We start from the raw sequence: 20,423 nt of genomic DNA on the forward strand, positions 1-20,423 counted from the left end.
TGGTATAGATGGTATCTTATTGTGGTCTTAATTTGCATCTCTCTAATATCTAGTGAAGCTGAACATTTTTTCATGTGTTTCTTGGCCGTTTGTATTTCCTCTTCAGAGAACTGTCTTTTCCTATCTTTTGCCCATTTTATAAGTGGGCTGTCTGTACTATTGTCATTGAGCTGTAGGATTTCTTTATCTATGCAAGATATCAGTCTTTTGTCAGATACATGGTTTCCAAAAATTTTTTCCCATTGAGTTGGCTGCCTCTTCACCTTTTTGACAAATTCCTTTGAGGTACAGAAACTTCTAAGCTTGAGGAGTTCCCATTTATCTATTTTCTCTTTTGTTGCTTGTGCTTTGAGTGTAAAGTCTAGGAAGTGGCTGCCTAATGCAAGGTCTTGAAGATGTTTCCCTACATTATCTTCTAGGAGTTTTATGGTACTTTCTTTTATATTGAGATCTTTGATCCATTTTGAGTTAATTTTTGTGTAGGGTGTGAGGTAGGGGTCCGCTTTCATTCTTTTGTAGATGGATATCCAACTCTCCCAGCCCCATTTGTTGAAAAGACCGTTATGACCCAGTTCAGTGACTTTGGGGGCCTTATCAAAGATCAGTCGGCCATAGATCTGGGGGTCCATCTCCAAATTCTCAATTCAATTCCATTGATCAATATATCTATCTTTGTGCCAGTACCATGCTGTTTTGACAACTGTGGCTTTATAATAAGCGTCAAAGTCAGGAAATGTAAGTCCTCCCACTTTGTTTTTCTTTTTTTAGAGTGTCTTTAGCAATTTGAGGCATCTTCCCTTTCCAAATAAATTTGATTACTAACTTTTCGAAGTCTGCAAAATAGGTTGTTGGAATTTTGATTGGGATTACATTGAATCTGTAGATGAGTTTGGGTAGAATTGACATCTTAATGACATTTAGCCTTGGGTAGAATTGACATCTTAATTACATTTGGCCTTCCTATCCATGAACATGGAATATTTTTCCATATTTTAAGGTCCCCTTGTATTTCTTTTAGTAGATTTATGTAGTTTTCTTTGTATAGGTCTTTTACATCTTTGGTTAAGTTTATTCCTAGGTACTTGATTTTTTAGTTGCTGTTGAAAATGGTATCTTTTTCTTGAGTGTCTCTTCAGTTTGTTCATTTCTAGCTAGAAGCATTACTGACTTATGTGCATTAATCTTGTATCCTGCTACTTTGCTAAATTTGTTTATTAGCTCTTGTAGCTGTATTTTTGATTTCTCAGGGTTTTCCAGATATAAGATCATATCATCTGCAAACAATGACAGTTTTACTTCTTCCTTTCCAATTTGGATGGCTTTTATCTCTTTGTCTTGCTGAATTGCCCTGGCTAGCATTTCCAGCACAATGTTGGATAACAGTGGTGATAGCGGGCATCCTTGTCTTGTTCCTGATCTTAGAGGGAAGGCTTTCAGTCTCTCACCATTGAGTACTATGCTGGCTGTGGGTTTTTCATATATGCTCTTTATCATTTTGAGGAAGTTTCCTTCAATTCCTACCTTTTGAAGTGTTTTTATCAAAAAGGGATGTTGGATTTTGTTGAATGCTTTTTCAGCATCTATTGAGATGATCATTTGATTTTTCCCTTTTGATTTGTTAATGTGTTGTAATGCATTGATTGATTTTCTTATGTTGAACCATCCTTGCATGCCTGGAATGAACCCCATTTGGTCATGGTGTATGATTTTTTTAATGTGTCTTTGGATTTGATTTGCAAGTATTTTGTTGAGAATTTTTGCATCTATATTCATTAGGGAGATAGGCCTGTAGTTTTACTTTTTTGTAGCATCTTTGCCTGGTTTTGGCATTAGATTGATGTTAGCTTCATAAAATGAGTTAGGTAGTGTTCCATTTTCTTCAATGTTTTGAAAGAGTTTAATTAAGATTAGTGTCAGTTCTTTTTGGAAAGTTTGGTAGAATTCCCCTGTGAAGCCATCTGGCCCTGGGCATTTATTTGTGGGAAGCTTTTTGATGACTGATTGGATCTCTTTGCTTGTGATTGGTTGGCTGAGGTCTTCCGTTTCTTCTCTGGTCAGTCTAGGTTGTTCATATGTTTCCAGGAAGTTGTCCATTTCCTCTACATTATCCAGTTTGTTGGCATACAGTTGTTCATAGTATCCTCTTATAATTTTTTAAATTTCTTCAGGATGTGCAATAGTGTCACCTTTCACATTCATTATTTTGTTTATAAGGGTCTTCTCTCTTTTTGATTTTGTCAGTCTAGCTAGGGGCTTGTCAATCTTGTTGATCTTCTCAAAGAACCAATTTTTGGTGTTATTTATCCTCTCTATTATTTTTTTGTTCTCTATATCATTGATTTCTGCTTTAATCCTTGTTATTTCTTTTCTTGTACTTGGTTTAGGATTGGTTTGCTGTTCATTTTCTAGCTTCTTGAGTTCATCCATTAGTTCTTTGATTTTGGCTATTTCTTCCTTTTTAAAATATACATTTAGTGCTATAAATTTCCCCCTCAGTACCACTTTTGCTACATCCCATAGGTTTTGGTATGTTGTGTTCTCATTTTCATTCATCTCTATATATTTAGCAATTTCTCTTGCTGTTTCTTCTTTAACCCACTGATTGTTTAAGAGTGTGTTGTTTAACCTCCAGTTCTTTGTGAATTTTCTAAGTCTCTGATGGTTATTGGCTTTTAATTGTATTCCATTGTGGTCAGAGAATGTGCTTTGAATAATTTCAATTTTTTTAAATTTATTGAGGCTTGTTTTTTGTCCCAGCATATGGTCTATTCTGAAGAAATTTCCGTGATCACTAGAGAAGAATGTGTATCCTGGTGATTTGGGATCTAATGTTCTATATATGTCTGTTAAATCTGATTCACTTATCAGATTGTTTCGGTTTTCAATTTCCTTATTGGTCTTCTTCTGGTTGATCTATCTATAGGAGAGAGTGATATGTTGAAGTCTCCCACAATTATTGTGGAAGCATCAATTGCTTCCTTTAGTTTTGCCAGTGTTTCTCTCATGTATTTTGTGGCACATTGATTGGGTGCATAAACATTTATAATTGTTATTTCTTCTTGTTGAATTGCCCCTTTTATTAGTATGTGGTGGCCTTCTGTGTCTCTCATAATGTCCTTGCATTTAAAGTCTATTTTATCTGAGATTAATATTGCTACACCTGCTTTCTTTTGGGTGTACCTTACATGAAATATTTTTTTCCATCCTTTCACTTTCAATTTCTTTGTGTCCCTGTGTCTAAGATGAGTCTTTTGTATGCAACATATTGATGGTTCATTTTTTTGATCCATTCTGCGAATCTATATCTTTTAATTGGGGAGTTTAATCCATTTACATTCAACATTATAACCATGAAGGGATTTCTTGAATCAGCCATCTTATCCTTTGGTTTATGTTTGTCATATATATTTTTTCCCCTCTCTCTATTAATACCCTTTAATGTACCCATACTGAATCTCTTTAGTACTGCACCTTTCTCCATGTCTCTCTTTCCTTTCTTTGTTTCTCTGTCTGTAAGTTTCCCTTTAGTATCTCCAGTAGGGCAGGCCTCTTGTTGGTAAATTCTCTCAGCATTTGTCTGTGAAATATTTGAGCTCTCCCTCGAATTTGAAGGAGAGCTTTGCTGGATAAAGTATTCTTGGTTGGAAATTTTTCTCACTCAGAATTTTAAATATGTCATGCCACTGCCTTTTCGTCTCCATCGTGGCTGCTGAGTAGTCATTACTTAGTCTTACGCTGTTTCCTTTGTATGTGGTGAATTGCTTTTCTCTTTCTGCTTTCAGAACTTGCTCCTTCTCTTCCATATTTGACAGTGTGATCAGAATATGTCTCGGAGTGGGTTTATTTGGATTTATTCTATTTGGAGTTCACTTGGCATTTATGATTTGTATATTTATGGTGTTTAGGAGATTTGGGAAGTTTTCCTCAACAATTTCTTTGAATACTCTTCCTATACCTTTACCCTTCTCTTCCCCTTCTGGAACACCAATGAGTCTTATATTTGGACATGTTATATTATCTATCATATCCCTGAGGTCCATTTCAATTTTTTCAATTTTTTCCCCCATTCTCTCTTTTGTTCTTCCATTTTCTATTCTGTCATCTTCCAGGTCACTGATTCATTGTTCAACTTCCTCTAGTCTTGTACAATGAGTATCCAGAATCTTTTTAATTTGGTCAACAGTTTCTTTAATTTCCATAAGATCATCTATTTTTTTATTTACTGTTGCAATGTCTTCTTTATGCTCTTCTAGGGTCTTCTTCATGTCCTTTATATCCTGTGCCATGGTCTTGTTGTTCATCTTTAGTTCTTTGATTAATTGCTCCAGGTACTGTGTCTCATCTGAACTTTTTATTTGGGTGCTTGGGCTTGGGTTATCCATATCATCTGTTTTTCTCATATGGTTAAAATTTTCCGTTGTTTTTGGCCTCTTGGCATTTGCTGAACTTGATAGAGTTCTTTTAGGATTTGTAGACCGATTGAAATCCTTACCTCTAATTTGTCCAATCTACAGCTTCATGGAGTACACGTTCTCTAACCAGCAGGTGGTGTCCATGAGCCACCTATTCCCCTCAAGCCAGTTCTCCCTGCTTTGTCTTTGTGGTGAGTGGGGGAGTGAGTCTTGTGGGGTCCAATTGGTGTACCAAGCTTGCATGTGTAGTTGGTGTTGCCTGCCCTGTATATGTGGTGTGTGTCTGGGCAGTTGGGGGGGGCAGCTCTAACAATCAAATTGCCCTGGTGTTCCTGGAGATTTAAAGCTGCTGCAATAGTCTAATCCTCCAGTTCAGTACTGCCACAGTTTGTCTCTGCTGCTGACCCACAAGTCCTTGATACTGGTGTATGGCCCCTAAGACTTGTGAGTGGGTCCCTCTTCCAGGCCATGCACCCCCAGGTCCTCTGTTGAGGGATAAGTATGCTATGTCACAGGTGAGTGCCATCCCCCCAGGGCAGTTCTGGGCTGCAGGGCTGTGTAGGGAGGCCCCCAGTCTGCTGAAAGGATGGCTGAATGAGGCGTGTTAATTCACACTGCTCCGCCTTCCCAACTCTGGGAAAACCAGCTGAGGGTGCACGGAAGGCTAATGTCCATGCCTGATTTTGTGGTGTGTGCATGTGTTATTGGAAGCACTTCTGTCACACTGGTTGTCTGGGGCAGCTCTGGGCTATGGGGCTGGCGATGGGCAGGAGTGTTTCCTGTCCACCAGGATGATGGTTGTGAGAGGATGCCCCCCTTTTCTTGGAAAGTTGTGATGTTTAGTGAATTTTCTCAGCCCCTGGACTTATTCCCTTTTGTCTCAGAGCTCTCTTAGTTCTGCTCTTGTCTTGACCTGCCCAAATTGCAAATCTTTGATGCTTTCTGTACTGGGCTTCTGAGAGTAATTGTTTTAGAAAAAGAGAAAAAGAGAGAGAGAAAAAAAGAGCCCTCCTCACAGATCTAATGGGTTATTGAAATGCTAAGAGACAAAGTAATTAGGGCCATTAAGGAAAGCTCCGGGGGCAGAGAAACCGGTTTTTCTTCTGGATTTGCATATGAGCCTGACTCTGCCTGAACTCTGCCCTTCCCCTTTCTATGTTCACCAGAACTCCAAAAAGCCTCTACTTTTATTTTTGGGTTTTTCTTGCTGTTTTTGCAATCCCTATCTCCTCTCTGGTGGGCTGGCTGCTCCCAGATTCTCCAGTGTCTGTTCTCAGTCTATCTATGATTGAAGTTTGGATCAGTAGAATGAGTTTCTGATAAGAGCCACCACTGCAGTTCTCCTTCCATATTCCCAGCGCTGAGCCTGGCAGGGAGGGGTGCAGGTTCCCTGGCCGCAAAAACTTACAGATTCCACTGATCTCAGCAGTTCCACATGTTCATGAGTATTGTATGAAGTATGCCCAAAGTCAAATTGCTTTGTGGTGTCTGGTCCACGCGGTTCCTGGCTTTCTACCTACTGCCCTGGAGGATTAACTAAAATGTACACCTCACCACTCTGCCATCTTGCCCCACCTCCCCCAAATCCTTTTTTTAACACCAGAATGACTTTATTTTACAAAAAGTAAAATACATTTTGATGAGTATTGACAGATGTATACACCTTTGTGTCCGTCACTTGAATCAAGATATATTACATTTCCATCACCTCAGACAGATTCCTTTGCCCCCTTTCAGTCAATCTGCACACTGTTACTACTGCAAGGCAGCCACTGTTTTGATATCTATTACCAAATCTTAATTTTACCCTTTTCGAAACTTTATATAAATGGAACTATATAGTATGTTCCATTTAGTGTATGCGTGAAGATATTCTTCTATATTATCTTTTAGAAACTTTATAGTTTTAGCTTTTTATGTATAGATCTATGCTCCTTCTCAACTTGATTTTTATGTGTGGCATGAATAGATATCATGGATTTTTTCCATAGGCTTATCTGTTTGTTCAGCATAATTATTCGAAAATGGTTTCTTTTTTCAATTGAATTGCTTTGATGTCTTTGTCAAAAATCAAAATTGAACATCTAAATGTGAGTCTATTACTGGAGTCTTGATTGTATTCCATTGATTTATTTGATTTTTCTTATGCCAGTACCATATTGTCTCAATTACTTCAGCTTTATAGTAAATCTTGAAATCAGCTATAGTAGATCCTCAACTTTATCTTTCTTTGTCAAAATTATTTTGGCTGTTCTAGATCCTTTGTATTCAATTTCTACAAATAAGCCTGCTAGGATTTTTATTGGAATTGCATTGACTGCATAGAACAATTTAGGAGAATTGATATGTTAACAATTCTGAGTCCTCTGATCCATGAACACAGTAAATATGTCTCTATTTATTTAGTTCTTCAATTTCTCCCAGCAGTGATTTGTAGATTTTGGTATATATGTCTTACATGTATTTTGTTAATTTTTTCTCCAAGTATTGCATGCTATTGTTTTATGATGGTATTAATGGAATTATTTTTCAATGTTATTTTCTAACCATTTGTTGCTAGAGTGTAGAAATACAATTTATTTTTGCATGTAAGCTTAAATCCTGCAAACTTGCTAAATTTACCTAATGGTTTTGGTTGTTTATAGATTATTTAGGATTTTCTATATATACTGTCATGTCATCATTGAATAAAGACAGTTTTGTTTCTTCATTTGCAACCTTTATGCCTTTTATTTATTTTTACTGCCTTTTTGCACTGCCCTAGAACCTCTGGTACAATGTTGAACAGAATGGGTGACAGTGCTCATCCTATTTTTTCCTGAATTTTGGTCACAGGCATTCTCTATTTCACCATGAAGCATAATGTTAGTTATAAAGTGTTTTGGTAGATCCCTTTTAAGATTGAGGAAGTTCTCTTCTATTACTAATATGCTGAAAATATTTTGATTTAAAGTCATGAATATACATTGAATGTCAAATACTTTGTCTGAATCGTATGATTATGTTAATTTGGTGAATTATATTGAGCAATTTTTAATTGTTATACCAATCTTGCATTCTTGGGAAAAAGCCCACTTGATCATGGTACATTGTGCTTTTTATATGTTTTGGCTTCCACTTGCTAATATTTTCTTAAGGATTTTTGGGTCAAAGTTCAGGAGGAGTATTGATCTGTAGTTTTCTGTTCTCATATTGTTTTTGTCAGGTTTTGGTATCAGGATTACTGTAGCCTGGCCTTACAAAACAAATTGGGAAGTGCTTTCCTATTCATTTATATAAGATTGGTATTATGTCTCCCTTAAGTGTGTGATAGAGTTTCTGAGTGAAGGCCTCTGGTTTTGGCATTTTATTTGGAGGAAGTTTTTTTTTTTAGGTTGGTGGTTTCTGTTTTGTTTTGTTTTCTTTCAGCACTTTAAACTTTTACTCCACTCTCTTCTTGCTTGCTTGCATGGTTTCTAAAGAGAAGTCTGATGTAATTCTTATCCTTATTCTTCTATAGGTAAAGTGTTTTTTTTTTCTCTGTCTTCTTTCAAGACTTTGTCTTTAATTTTCCACAGTTGGAGCATGATATGCCTAAAAGTAGATTTTTGTTTGGTATTTACCCTGATTGATGTTCCCTGAGTTTCCTGATCTGTGGATTGATATCTGTCAATAATTGTGGAAAATTCACAGCCATTAATACCTCAAATATTTCTTCGGTTCCTTTCTCTCTTTCTTCTTCTTCTGATATTCCCATTACACATATGTTATACCTTTTGTAATTGTCCCACAGTTCTTGAATATTCTGTTCCTTCTTTTTTTCATGTTCTTTTTTTCTCTTTGCTTTTATGTTTGGGAAATTTCTATTGACCTATCTTCAAGCTCACTGATTCTTCCCTTAACCATGTTCAGCCTACTGATAAGCCCATCAGTGCTTCTGGTTTCTAGCATTTCCTGTGATTCTTTCTTAGAGTTTCCATCTCTCTGCTTGCATTACCCAACTGTTCTTGCATATTGTCCATTTTTTTTTTCCATTAGAACCCCTAGCAGAGTAATCATCATTATATTAAATTCTTAATCTGATAATTACAAAATCTTGTCCGTATTGACTCTGGTTCTGATGCTTGCCCTGTCTCTTTAGACTGTCTGTGGCTTTTACCTTTTAACATGTCTTGTAATTTTTTGTGGAAAATGGGACATGCTGTGTCAGGAAAAAGGAACCGAGGTGTTAGGTTTTACATTTATCTGGCTAGGATCAGGTTGTGTTTACTGTTCGCTACAGCTGTAGGTGTCAGAAGCTAAAATTTCCCCTGGTGTCTTTGGGTTTTCCCATAGACCTTTTCTTAACTAGAGTCTGAGTCTTGCAGTTCTTTCAACTGCAATCCCTGTTCTTTTACAGGAGCATTACTGAAGGGGTAGTAAGATGTTTGGGGAGATGAAGCATTCTATAATGCTATGATTAGGTTTCAGTCATGTAGTGAGCCTGTGCTTCTGATATGTGATCTTCATAAGTGCTTCTCAGCTTTTTTTTTTCACCCCACCCCTGAGATGTAACAGGAAGGCTGGAGAGGTTTAGGGTTGGATATTTCTTTTTCCCAACATCAAAGGTTAGAAGGGGCTGGAGATGATTTTTCCCTTCCTCGAAGTCAAAGGCTTGGAGAGTGGGCAGGAATTAGGAATTTTCCTTCCCCCAGGTTTTTTTTTTTAAAGGGCAGTGCTTTGTAAAGGATACAATGCTCTGGGCATATTTCAAAATGATTACTTTTCCCTTCCTCCTGCCAAAAGCATGAGGGGATTTCTCTCTGATCTTCACCCTGAAAATCTGGTGGGTCACCTGGAAGTAAAACTCATGAAAGCGTAACCCCCACCCATGCCCCATAAAGACTGGTTCTGCATACTTATAACTCTCAAGCTAGTCCATTGTGAGCCTCTGGCAGTTTGTATATTACAATTTACATGTTTTTATCACACACTCCAGCGGTGTGTTCCCAGTAAGCTATGATTCTCAGTATCTACCTCTGTCTCTAGTTTTTAGGGTAGCAGTTTGCCCTGTAACCTCAATTCTCTGATGGATCTAAGAAGACTTGTTGATTTTCAGTTCATTCAGTTTCTTCTTTATATTTTCTTATGTTCTACTATATTTTTATTACAGTTTCCATGTTTGTTACTATTATATGGAAATACCATGGATTTTTTTTGTGTTGATTTTGTATCCTGCAACCTTGCTCAATGTATTTTTTCATTGTAGGAGATTTTCTGTAGATTCCTTGAGTTTTTCTATGTAGCAATCATATCATCTGTATATAGGGACAGTTTTATTTCTTCTTGTCCAATACAAATGCTTTTTAGTTCTTTTTCTTGACTTACTGTGCAGCCTAGTGCTTCCAGTATTATATTGAATAGGAGTGGTGAGAGCAGATATCCTTGCCTAATTCCAGCTGCTACTGCTGGGCAAGGGTAGAAATTGAGTTCCCTTCTTTGTCCCCCAATGCCACCCTGGTGGGGAAGTGGAGGACCAACTTCCACTGCTTCATTATTCTTCTGCCTTACTCACACATCTGGGATGGTAGTGCAGTTTTTCCCTTGGTGTTTGGCTTGGTGTTTGACAGGTATTATCAAAAAGGTTTTTTGTTATATTACAGTGCCCTTTTCACAGGCCTTTGGCTAGAGGAAACAGATTTTCCTTAGGGCTTTATTGTCTCTGGTTGTTGGCAGTTGCAGGTTGCTGGCTTTTCCAGTGCTCCAGGCAGTATATATCTAGGCAAAACAAACAAACAGCACCCCCCCCCCAAAAAAAAACACACACACACACACACACCAAAACAAAGCAAACAGAATAAAACCAGGAAACTCATGACTGTGTTTCTCAAGTCCTGTGGTCCTTAGGCCTTCTCCACCTTTCAGAATTTTTGTGACAACAGTATAAAATTATAAGCACCCCCCCCCACTCCCCTTCAAGAAATTCTGGGTTCAGATTATTGGAGCAATATGGAACTTACATTGTTCACTAGCATGAGTTCAGGGGTGTATGTCTAGATAGTTGGGTTTGAGATCTATCTACCTAGTGTTTTGAAATTCTAATGGCTTGATTGTTGTACAGGGAAATCAGAAGTTTTTGCATAGCATGGTGTGAGAATGCAGAGATTCTGAGAGGGGCAGAGATGTAACATCAGAATAAGGAGGCCACAGAGTACTATGTCTCTGAAGTTAGAGACAAATGCATTTTGGTAGTGGGTATTTCTACAAAGGTATAAAAAGCCAGATGACACCAGCTACTCTATAGCAGGTGGAGATTGGCACAGATGCCCAGAGATCCTACTCCAGTCCAACCTCCCTATATCAAAGGAAGACCAGTGAAGTCCCAGAAGACAGTATGTAAATCTGAAGTCCTACCCCTGACACTGCCCTTTCCAAACAACACAAAGACATTTGAGGTTTCTTGTCATGTACCATCTTGAGTGGGAGAATGTGGGTGGAGAATGGATGAACAAGCCCTGAAAAATCAAACATTTGATTAAAAGATACTCAGTTATTCAACAGAAATTATTTTTAAACTGGAAGAGACTGAGATTTCAGTTACCCAGTCCTTGTCACTATTAGTTGGAATGTGGTTCAGGAAAAAATTTAGTTTAGTTACTATTTTAGAGAACTATTTCTCATACACAAGTTGACAAATGTACATTTTTAGTCTGTCTACATGAGCTTAGTGTGTTCAAGAAAAAGAAAAAGACCAGTGTGGCTGGAGCATAGTAAGTGTGCTAGAGTGGTATATGATGGGATTGGGGAGGCAGGTTGGCACTTGATCATGCAATGGTCTTGTAGGCCATTGTAAGAACATCACGTGAAGTCTAATGGGAAGACTTTGGGTAAATTTTAAGCAAATGACTTATATTAAAAAAAGATTATTTTGTTGGACTGTGGAGGTGCAGTAGCAGGAGCAGAGAAACATACTAGAAGACTATTACACTAGTCTCTGCAAACAGTAATAGTGAACCAGACAAGACAGGTAGCAGTGGAAATGGGGAGAAAGACTATATTTGGAATATATTTTGGAGGTAGAACTGATGTTACTTGGTATATGATATTTCATAACTCTTTTATCTTCTTGGAGAATTTTACCCTTCTCACAGAAAAATAAAATAGGATTAGTGAATATTGTGACTTTCCAGTTGGATGTAATTAGATATCTTTTATATGTTAAGACAGTTGTGTAAGTCAGCAATCTGAAGTGAATGAAGAGGGAGCTGGTATAAGGGCAAATCTGGTTTTTGAACATTGCCTCTGTCATCCCCCTCTCAAGCCCACCTCAAATTTCATATTCTAGGTGTGACATTCAGTACTGAAGGAATAAGCTTCTTGTTTTAAAAGTTCTCACCTACCTCCTTACCCATCCCCCTTCTCTGCCTTACAATCCAATTGTTATTATTTTGCTTAGTGTAGCCAACCGTGTCTCCAGTCTACAGGCAAAATTCTGCCACTACCTGCCAGGTTCATGTTGAACCCTGACACCCTTGGAAACAGCCTTCTAATTCCCTTGCTTGAGGAGCATTGACTTGAGGAGCAGGTGTTCTCTAGACCCTGCCACCATAATCATTCAATATTGCAGATCTTCAGCGGCTAAAGGACTCTTAATAATTAAACTTTCCATGCTGGTCTTTGTTCACTTTCTGGCCTAGATGCTAGAGCCCTTGGTTGTCAGAAGTCTTGCTGGCCTATTTTAGGGATCAGGTTCAAATATTGGTTAGGTTAAATTACCTACCTTGGCAAAACAGTATATGAGCCCATCAGTATGTTTAAAATGTAATGTTCAGGAAACATCTTTCAAGGAGATCCACTCTATAGGGATACCAACTGTATGTAAGCATCTGAGATTTGTTTTTCATAGGTCAATTCTCTGATTTACAAATGATGGCTCTACTAGGTGAGATTGTGTGACATTTTTATCTATAATTATTTTTTTCTCGAAGTTTGCTATTGCCCATTAGGTGAGGGTAGAAGACTACAGCACTTGGAAAGTATACTTATAGAGAGAGGTCATGGTTAATATCTAATTTTTAACACAAAGAGTTATTTATAAGGTAGACACACAATGTTTTGGGCCACCAAGAAACTTCAGGAGTGTAAGGCTGAGATGTTTAATTTTGTATTATTTTCTAGAGTAAAATGAGAGACATGGCTAGGTATATGTCATTAATGGGTCACTTCCTAGAATCTACTTTCTTTCACATTTTCTTTCTTGGAGAATTTTTTACTGTAACATTTGCTTGTCTTATATGTGTTTAAAGGAATGTAAATTACACAAAAACTTAAAATATTTTAGAAAAGTGGTTTAAGGTACTAAAAATAGATGCGTATGCATATAGATTCTGAAATAAAAGTAACTTTTTGTTTTGTTATTCTTTTCAAAAGGTTGGAGATGCTATGAATTCATTCTTGGTATGTTGTTCTCAATTTGCAACTCAGTTAGAAGAAGCAGTTAAAGAAGAACATAGTGTGAGTATTCTGTGTAAACTGCCAAGTGTATAATATTGAAACTTATATGGATTGTTGGAACTTGAATGTGATTTTAGGTCAGCAATATTAGGCTATATTCAGTTCTTTAAGGAGTTAGAAAGGGTATTAGAAAGCATTATTCATTTTTCTTTATTCTTAACATAGGCTGTGAATTTTCCTTTAAGTACAGCATTGATTGAGTTATTTGTATTTTCAAATGTTGCATTTATATTTTATTGTGTTTTATAAAAGTAATTTTATACTTCAAAAGTAATGTCATAATTAATGAAAATTAAAAAATAAAGACATATAAAAAGAAGAAAATAAATATCACCACAATCTTATTTCCCAGAGATAACCAATCACTTATACTATGTTTTTGTCTACCTTCTTGTTTTTTCATAACTATATATTATTTATAAAATGTGAAATCATATTGTATACATGATTTGATGATCTACTTTCATCTCAACAACATATCATGATTATTTTTCCCTTTTGAAATTTATTAAGAGTCTTTTGGGCTTTGTTGATGTTGATTGGCTTTTTCTTTATTTATTTTAGGTGTTCCAATTTTGCAGGGAAAAAGCTATAGTGTCTACAAATAAGGTTCAATGTTATGCCTGTGTAATGTATATATCCAAATGTTCTAGTTTCTTGAATGCGAAATCAAATACCAGGCAATGGGTTGGCTTAAATGATGGAAATTTATTGGTTCATGGTTTTGAGGTTGGGAGAAGTCCCAAATCAAAGCATCATCAAGGTGATGCTTTCTCCTAGTAGACCATGGTGTTCTGGGACTGGCTGCCTTAGTCCTTGGCTTTTCTGTCACATGGCAATACACATGGGGGCCTCTCCTGGCTCCTCTGGGTTCCATTGACTTAAGTGGCTTTTTCTCCCTCTGTCTGAATTTCATTCTGTTTCTAAAGGACTCCACTAATAGGATTAAAACCCATCCTGATTCAGTTGGGCCACACTTTAACTCAAGTAATCTCATCAAAAGGTCCTGTTTACAATGGGTTCACATCCACAGGAATGAATTAAGATTAATAACGTTTTTCTGGGGTATACAGCTAGAAGAGACTATAGCAGCTTCATTAAAAATTGTTTAAATATATTTATTTCTATACTTTGCCTACTTGACTTGTCAAGGATTTACTGAGTGGTATTAAAGTTGCCAAGTACTATTGTGATTCCTTCAATTTTTCTTTATTTATACATAGCAATTTTCCATTTATGTAGTTTGCTGTGTGTATGTACAATGCTATTTAGTATAAAATTCTTTATGATTATTTTATTTTCCTTGTTAATTATACTTTTTACTATTATAAAATAAACCACCCTGTCCTGTTTCTGCTTTTTGTTTTGAGTGCTACGTTGTCTAATATTTTTATCATTTTTTGTTTGTGTTTTCCTTTTAAGTCTTTTTCTATACATTTTTAATTGTTTCAATTATTTTATTTACCATTTCTAGTAAGCAGTATGTAATTTGTTTTTATTTTTGAAACCAATATAAGGGTCTGTTTTAAAAATTCAATATTATTGAGATTATTCACATGCCATACACTCATCCAAAGTGTACAATCAATGTTCACACTACCATTACATAGTTGTGCATTCATCACCACAATTATTTTTTTTAATTTTAGAACATTTTCATTACTCCAGAAAAAGAAATAAAAAGAAAAAAGAAAACTCAAATCCTCCCATACTACCACCCCCCACTCTATTATTGACTCATAGTATTGGTATAGTACATTAGCTACTGTTGATGAAAGAATATTGAAATATTACTAACTGTAGTACACAGTTTGCAATAGATACATTTTTCCCCATATACCTCTCTAATACTACTTCCTAGTAATAGTGTCATACATTTGTTCTAGTTCACAAAAGAAATTTCTGATATCTGTACAGTTAATCATGGACATTGTCCACCACAAGATTCACTGTGTTATATATTTCCATGTTTTATCCTCTAACTTTCCTTCTGGTGACATACATGATTCTAAACTTCCACTTTCCGCCACATTCACACAGCATTCGGCACGTTTGTTATTCTCTCAATAATGTGCTACTGTCACCTCTGTCCATTTGCAAACACTTAAGTTCAACCTAGTTAAACATTCTGCACATATTAAGCAACTGCTCCCCATTCTTTAGCTTCATTCTATATCCTTGTAACCTATATTTCAAGTCTATGAGTTTGCATATTATAATTAGTACATATCAGTGAGATCATACAATGTTTGTCCTTTTGTGTCTGACTTATTTCACTCAACATAATGTCCTCAAGGTTCATCCATCAACCAGTTTTTTTTAAGACAGTTTTATTCATGCACCATACATTCCATCCTAAGTAAACAATCAGTGGTTCTCTATATAATCACATAGTTATGCATTCACCACTATCACCACTATCTATATAGGGATATTTAAATTTCTTCCACAAGGAAAGAGGACAAGTCAAAAAAAGTAGAAAGATGAAAAAGAAAAAGAAAGAAAAAAATGACAGCTAAAAATCAACAAAAGAAAAGATAAAATTAAAGTAAAGTACAATAAAAAGTCAGACCATATCACCAATATCAAGAATCCTACACCCCTCCCTTATATCCCCCTCTTATAGGTATTTAGCTTTGGTATATTGCCTATGTCACATTAAAGGAGGCATAATAGAATGTTTCTGTTAACTATACACTCTAGTTTGCATTGGTTGTAATTTTTCCCCAATACCATCCCCTTTTTAACACCTTGCAAGGGTGACATTCATTTGTTCTCCCTCACGTGAAACATATTTGTACATTTTATCACAATCATTGACTGCTCTAGGTTTCACTACGTCATACAGTTCTATTCTGTATCTTCTCTCTTTTCTTATGGTGTCCCACATGCTCCTAACCTTCCTTTTTCAACCATACTCACAGTCATCTTTGTTCACTGTACTTATATTATTGTGCTACCATCACCCAAAATTGTGCTCCAAACATCTTACTCCTGTCTTTTTCTATCTGTCTGTAGCACTCTCTTTAGTATTTCCTGTAGGGCAGGTATCTTGTTCACGAACTCTCTCATTGTCTGCTTGTCAGAGAATATTTTAAACTCTCCCTCATATTTGAAGGACAGTTTTGCTGGATATAAAATTCTTGGTTGGTGGTTTTTCTCTTTTAGTATCTTAAATATCTCACACCACTTCTTCTTGCCTTCATAGTTTCTACTGAGAAATCCATGCATAATCTTATCGAGCTTCCCTTGTATGTGATGGATCACTTTTCTCTTGCTGCTTTCAGGATTCTCTCTTTGTCTTTGATGTTTGATAATCTGATTATTAAGTGTCTTGTTGTAGGCCTAATCAGATCTCTTTGGGGTATGCTGTGCTTCTAGGATCTGTAATTTTATGTCTTTCATAAGAGATGGGAAATTTTCAGTGATTATTTCCTCCATTATTGCTTCTGCCCCTTTTCCCTTCTCTTCTCCTTCTGGGACACCCATGACATGTACATTCATGCACTTAATGTTGTCATTCAGTTCCCTGTAATGCTGCTCATATTTTTCCATTCTTTTCCCTATCTGTTCTTTTGTGTGTAGGATTTCAGGTGCCCTGTTGTCCAGTTCATGAATGTTTTATTCTGCCTCTTGAAATTTGCTGTTGTGTATCTCCATTGTGTTTTTCATCTCTTGTGTTGTGCCTTTCATTCCCGTAAGTTCTGCCAATTGTCTTTTAAAACTTTTGAGTTCTTCCTAATGTTAGCCCAATGTTTTCTTTATATCCTTCATCTCTTTTGCCATATCTTCCTCCAACTCATTGAATTGGTTTTTGAATTGATTTAGCATATTTATTTGAAGATCTTTATTTAATTAGTTGCTTCAATTCCTGTATGTTAGTTGAAGTGTAAGTTTCTTCCTTTGACTGGGCCATATCTTTGCTTTTCCTAGTGTGATTTGCAGTTTTCTGTTGTCTAGGTTTCTGGTTTCCTTGATTAAACCAATCAGATTTTCCCAGGATGGGCTCAGGTGTCAGGAGGAGGCTGTATTCAGCATCAGGTTTCCCTAAGGGTAAGTCCTAGAAGATTGACAGAGTTTCCTGTGATGCCTCTAGAAGCTGTGCTTTTCCTAACCTACCCAGCAGGTGCCGCCTGTCAGCCGGTCACTCCCCACTGGTGTAAAGAGGTGTGGTCCCTTTAATTCTTAGCAGACCCTGTCCTGCCAGAGACTGAGGGTGTCAGAAGCCAAGCTTAGGTTGTTTCTGGTTTGATTGTTTGTTTTCCCTCAGGCTCTGGGATCTTAGTTCTGAAGAGAGGGTAGCCACTTGAGCTGGGCCTTGTCCCCCTCCTCTTGGGGAAGATGCATCCCCTAGGGAGTTATCTTCTACACTTGAATTATTCCTTGGTCTCTCTGACTCTGTCAAGTCCACCCCTGTCTGGGTCAGAGCAGAGAACTGAAAGTGTCTGAGGGTTTCTCCACTGAGCCACTCAGATTGAGAGAGAAAAAGAGGCAAAAGAGAGAAAGCCCCTTTTCAGAGCCAGTCCCCAGCCTCCTAGTTTCACCTGTTGGCCAGAGATGGTACCCGGTCCCCCATACTCCTTTTCTTGTGACACAGCTCTCTTCCAGTACTCTAAGCTAAGCTGTCTCCAAAAGCCTCTGTATTTTTTTTCTGTCAGCCCTACCTCCTGTCCACTGGGAGCAACCTCAGGGTACCTGCTGCTTGTTAGGGGTTTATAAGTGCTTGTAGCTTGTATTCAGCAGTTCACATTTGTTAATTAAAACCACAGTTGGAGCTTGGCTGAACTATAGGGTCGCTTCTTTCTCCTACAGCAAAGTTTTGCAGCTTAGCCTGCCATGCTGGTGGGGGAGGAGCACTGGTTCTGCAGTTTTTACTTACAGCTTTTATGCTGTGATCTCAGGTGTTCCACACATTCCAGGCTGTTGTACAATGTGTGAACAATCAAGGTTGTCCCCCAGAAGTGTTCCAGACTATTTATTAGTTGCTTTAGAGGACTAACTAAATTCCTCACCTCTCTTTGCTGCCGTCTTGACCACTCACCTGTAATATGTTTCAAAGTCAAGTAGTGTGAGACCTTCCATTTCCTCTTTCTCAAGATGTTTTTGGCTATTTTGCCACCTTATCCTTCCAAATAAATTTGGTTATTGGTTTTTCTATTTCTGAAAAATCAGTTGTTGGGATTTTAATTGGTATTGCATTGAATCTATAAATCACTTTAGGTAGAATTGACATCTAACTATGTTTACTCTTCCAATCTATGAACATGGTATGGTCTTCCATTTTTTAAGGTCCTCTTTGATTTATTTTAGCAGTTTCTTGTAGTTTTATTTGTATAGGTCTTTTGTGGCCTTGATTAAGTTTATTCCTAAATACTTGATTCTTTTGGTTGCTATTGTAAATGGAACTTTTTTCTTGATTTCCTCATCCTGTTTCACATTACTTGTATATAGGAACACTACAGATTTTTGCACGTTGATCTTGTAGCCTGCCAATTTGCTGTATTTATTGATTAGTTCTAGTAGCTTTGCTGTAGATTTTTTTCTGGATTTTCTACATATAGGATCTTGTCATCTGCAAACAGTGAAAGCTTTACTTCTTCCTCTCCAATTTGGATGCCTTTTATTTCTTTTTCTTGCCTAATTGCTCTAGCTGGAACTTCTAGCACAATGTTGAATAGCAGTGGTGACAGTGGGCATCCCTGTCTTGTTCCTGATCGTAGAGGGAAAGCTTTCAGTCTTTCCCCATTGAGTGTGATGTTAGCTGTGGGTTTTTCATATATTGCCTCTATCATATTGAGAATATTCCCTTCTATTCCTATCCTTTGAAGTGTTTTCATCAAGAAAGGATGTTGAATTTTGTCAAATGCCTATTCTGCACTGATCGAGATGATCATGTGGTTCTTCTGCTTTGATTTATTGATGTGGTGTATTACATTAATTGATTTTCTGGTTTTGAACCAGCCTTGCATACCTGGAATAAATCCCACCTGATCATGGTGTATTATTCTTCTAGTCTGCTGCTGGATTTGATTTGCAAGTATTTTGTTGCAGATTTTTGCATCTATATTCATTAAAGAGATTGGTCTATAATTTTCTTTTTTTGTAGTATCTTTGTCTGACTTTGGTATTATGGTGATGTTGGCTTCATAGAACGAGTTAGGTGGCTTTCCCTCCTCTTCAAGTTTTTTGAAGAGTTTGAGCAGGATTGGTCCTAATTCTTTCTTGAATGCTTTGTAGAATTCACATGTGAAACCATCTGGCTCTGGACTTTTCTTTTGGGGGAGCTTTTTGATGATTGACTCAATCTCTTGTGATTGATTTGCTGAGGTTGTCTATTTCTTCTTGAGTCAATGTTGGTTGTTCATGCTTTTATAGGAAGTTTCCATTTCATCTTAGTTGCCTAGTTTATTAGCATATTGTTGCTTGTAATATCTTCTCATTGTCTCCTTTATTTCTGCAGAATCAGTAGTTATGCCTCCTTTCCCATTTCTGATTGTGTTTATTTGCATCCACTCTCTCTTTATATTTTTTGTTAGCCTAGCTAAGAGTCCATTAATTTTATTGATTTTCTCAAAGAACCAGCTTCTGGTTTTGTTGATTCTCTCTATTGTTTTCCTGCTCTCAATTTCATTTACTTCTGTTCTAATCTTTGTTATTTCTTTCCTTCTGTTTGCTTTGGGGCTAGTTTGCTGTCCTTTCTCTCATTCCTCCACTTGAATATTTAATTCCTCAATTTTTGCTCTGTCTTCATTTTTAATATAGATATTTAGGGCAATAAATTTCCCTTTCAGCACTGCCTTTGTTGCATCCCATAAGTTTTGATTGTTTTATTTTCATTGTCATTTGCCTTGAGGTATTTACTAATTTCTCTTGTAATTTCTTCCTTTAGCCACTGGTTTTCTAAGAGTGTGTTGTTTAGCCTATACACATTTGTGAATTTTACAAACTTCTGCCTGTTATTTATTTACAACTTCATTCCATTATGATATGAGAAAGTGTTTTATATAATATCAATATTTTTAAATTTGTTGAGACTTGCTTTGTGACCAAACATGTGGTCTATCCTAGAGTATGTTCCATGAGCACTTTAGAAAATGTATATCCTGCTGTTGTGGGATGTAGTGTTCTATAAATGTCTGCCAAGTCTAATTCACTTATTGTACAGTTCAACATCTCCCTTTCCTTATTGATGCTCTGTCTAGATGTTCTATCCATTGATGATGGCATTGTAGTGAAGTCTCCAACTATTATTGTATATGTATCTACTTCTCCTTTCAGTGTTCTCAGTGTTTGCCTCATGTATTTTGGGGCACGCTGGCTTGGTACAAATATTTTGATTGTTATGTTTTCTTGATGAGTTCACCCTTTTAGTAATATATAGTGTCCTTCTTTGTTTTAAATGTTTCATTTTTGAAGTCTAATTTTTCTGATACTAATATAGCTATTCCTGCTTTTTTCTGGTTGTTGTCTGCATGAAATATCCTTTTCCAAACTTTCTCTTTCAGCCCATTTTTGTCCTTGTGTCTAAAGTGAATTTCT

General features: G+C 36.7%; 1 protein-coding gene across 1 annotated transcript in view; it reads left to right on the top strand.

Moving 5' to 3' along the window:
* Positions 1-20,423, top strand: part of CCDC7 (coiled-coil domain containing 7) — a 329,716-nt gene that overhangs the window by 5,320 nt on the left and 303,973 nt on the right. The window contains exon 3 of the mRNA XM_037837696.1: positions 12,801-12,884. Within this exon, the coding sequence (XP_037693624.1) occupies positions 12,801-12,884 (84 nt within the window). The remainder of the gene's footprint in view (positions 1-12,800; positions 12,885-20,423) is intronic.

Source organism: Choloepus didactylus, chromosome 5 (genome assembly GCF_015220235.1).
Source record: "Choloepus didactylus isolate mChoDid1 chromosome 5, mChoDid1.pri, whole genome shotgun sequence".
Lineage (NCBI taxonomy): Eukaryota > Metazoa > Chordata > Mammalia > Pilosa > Megalonychidae > Choloepus > Choloepus didactylus.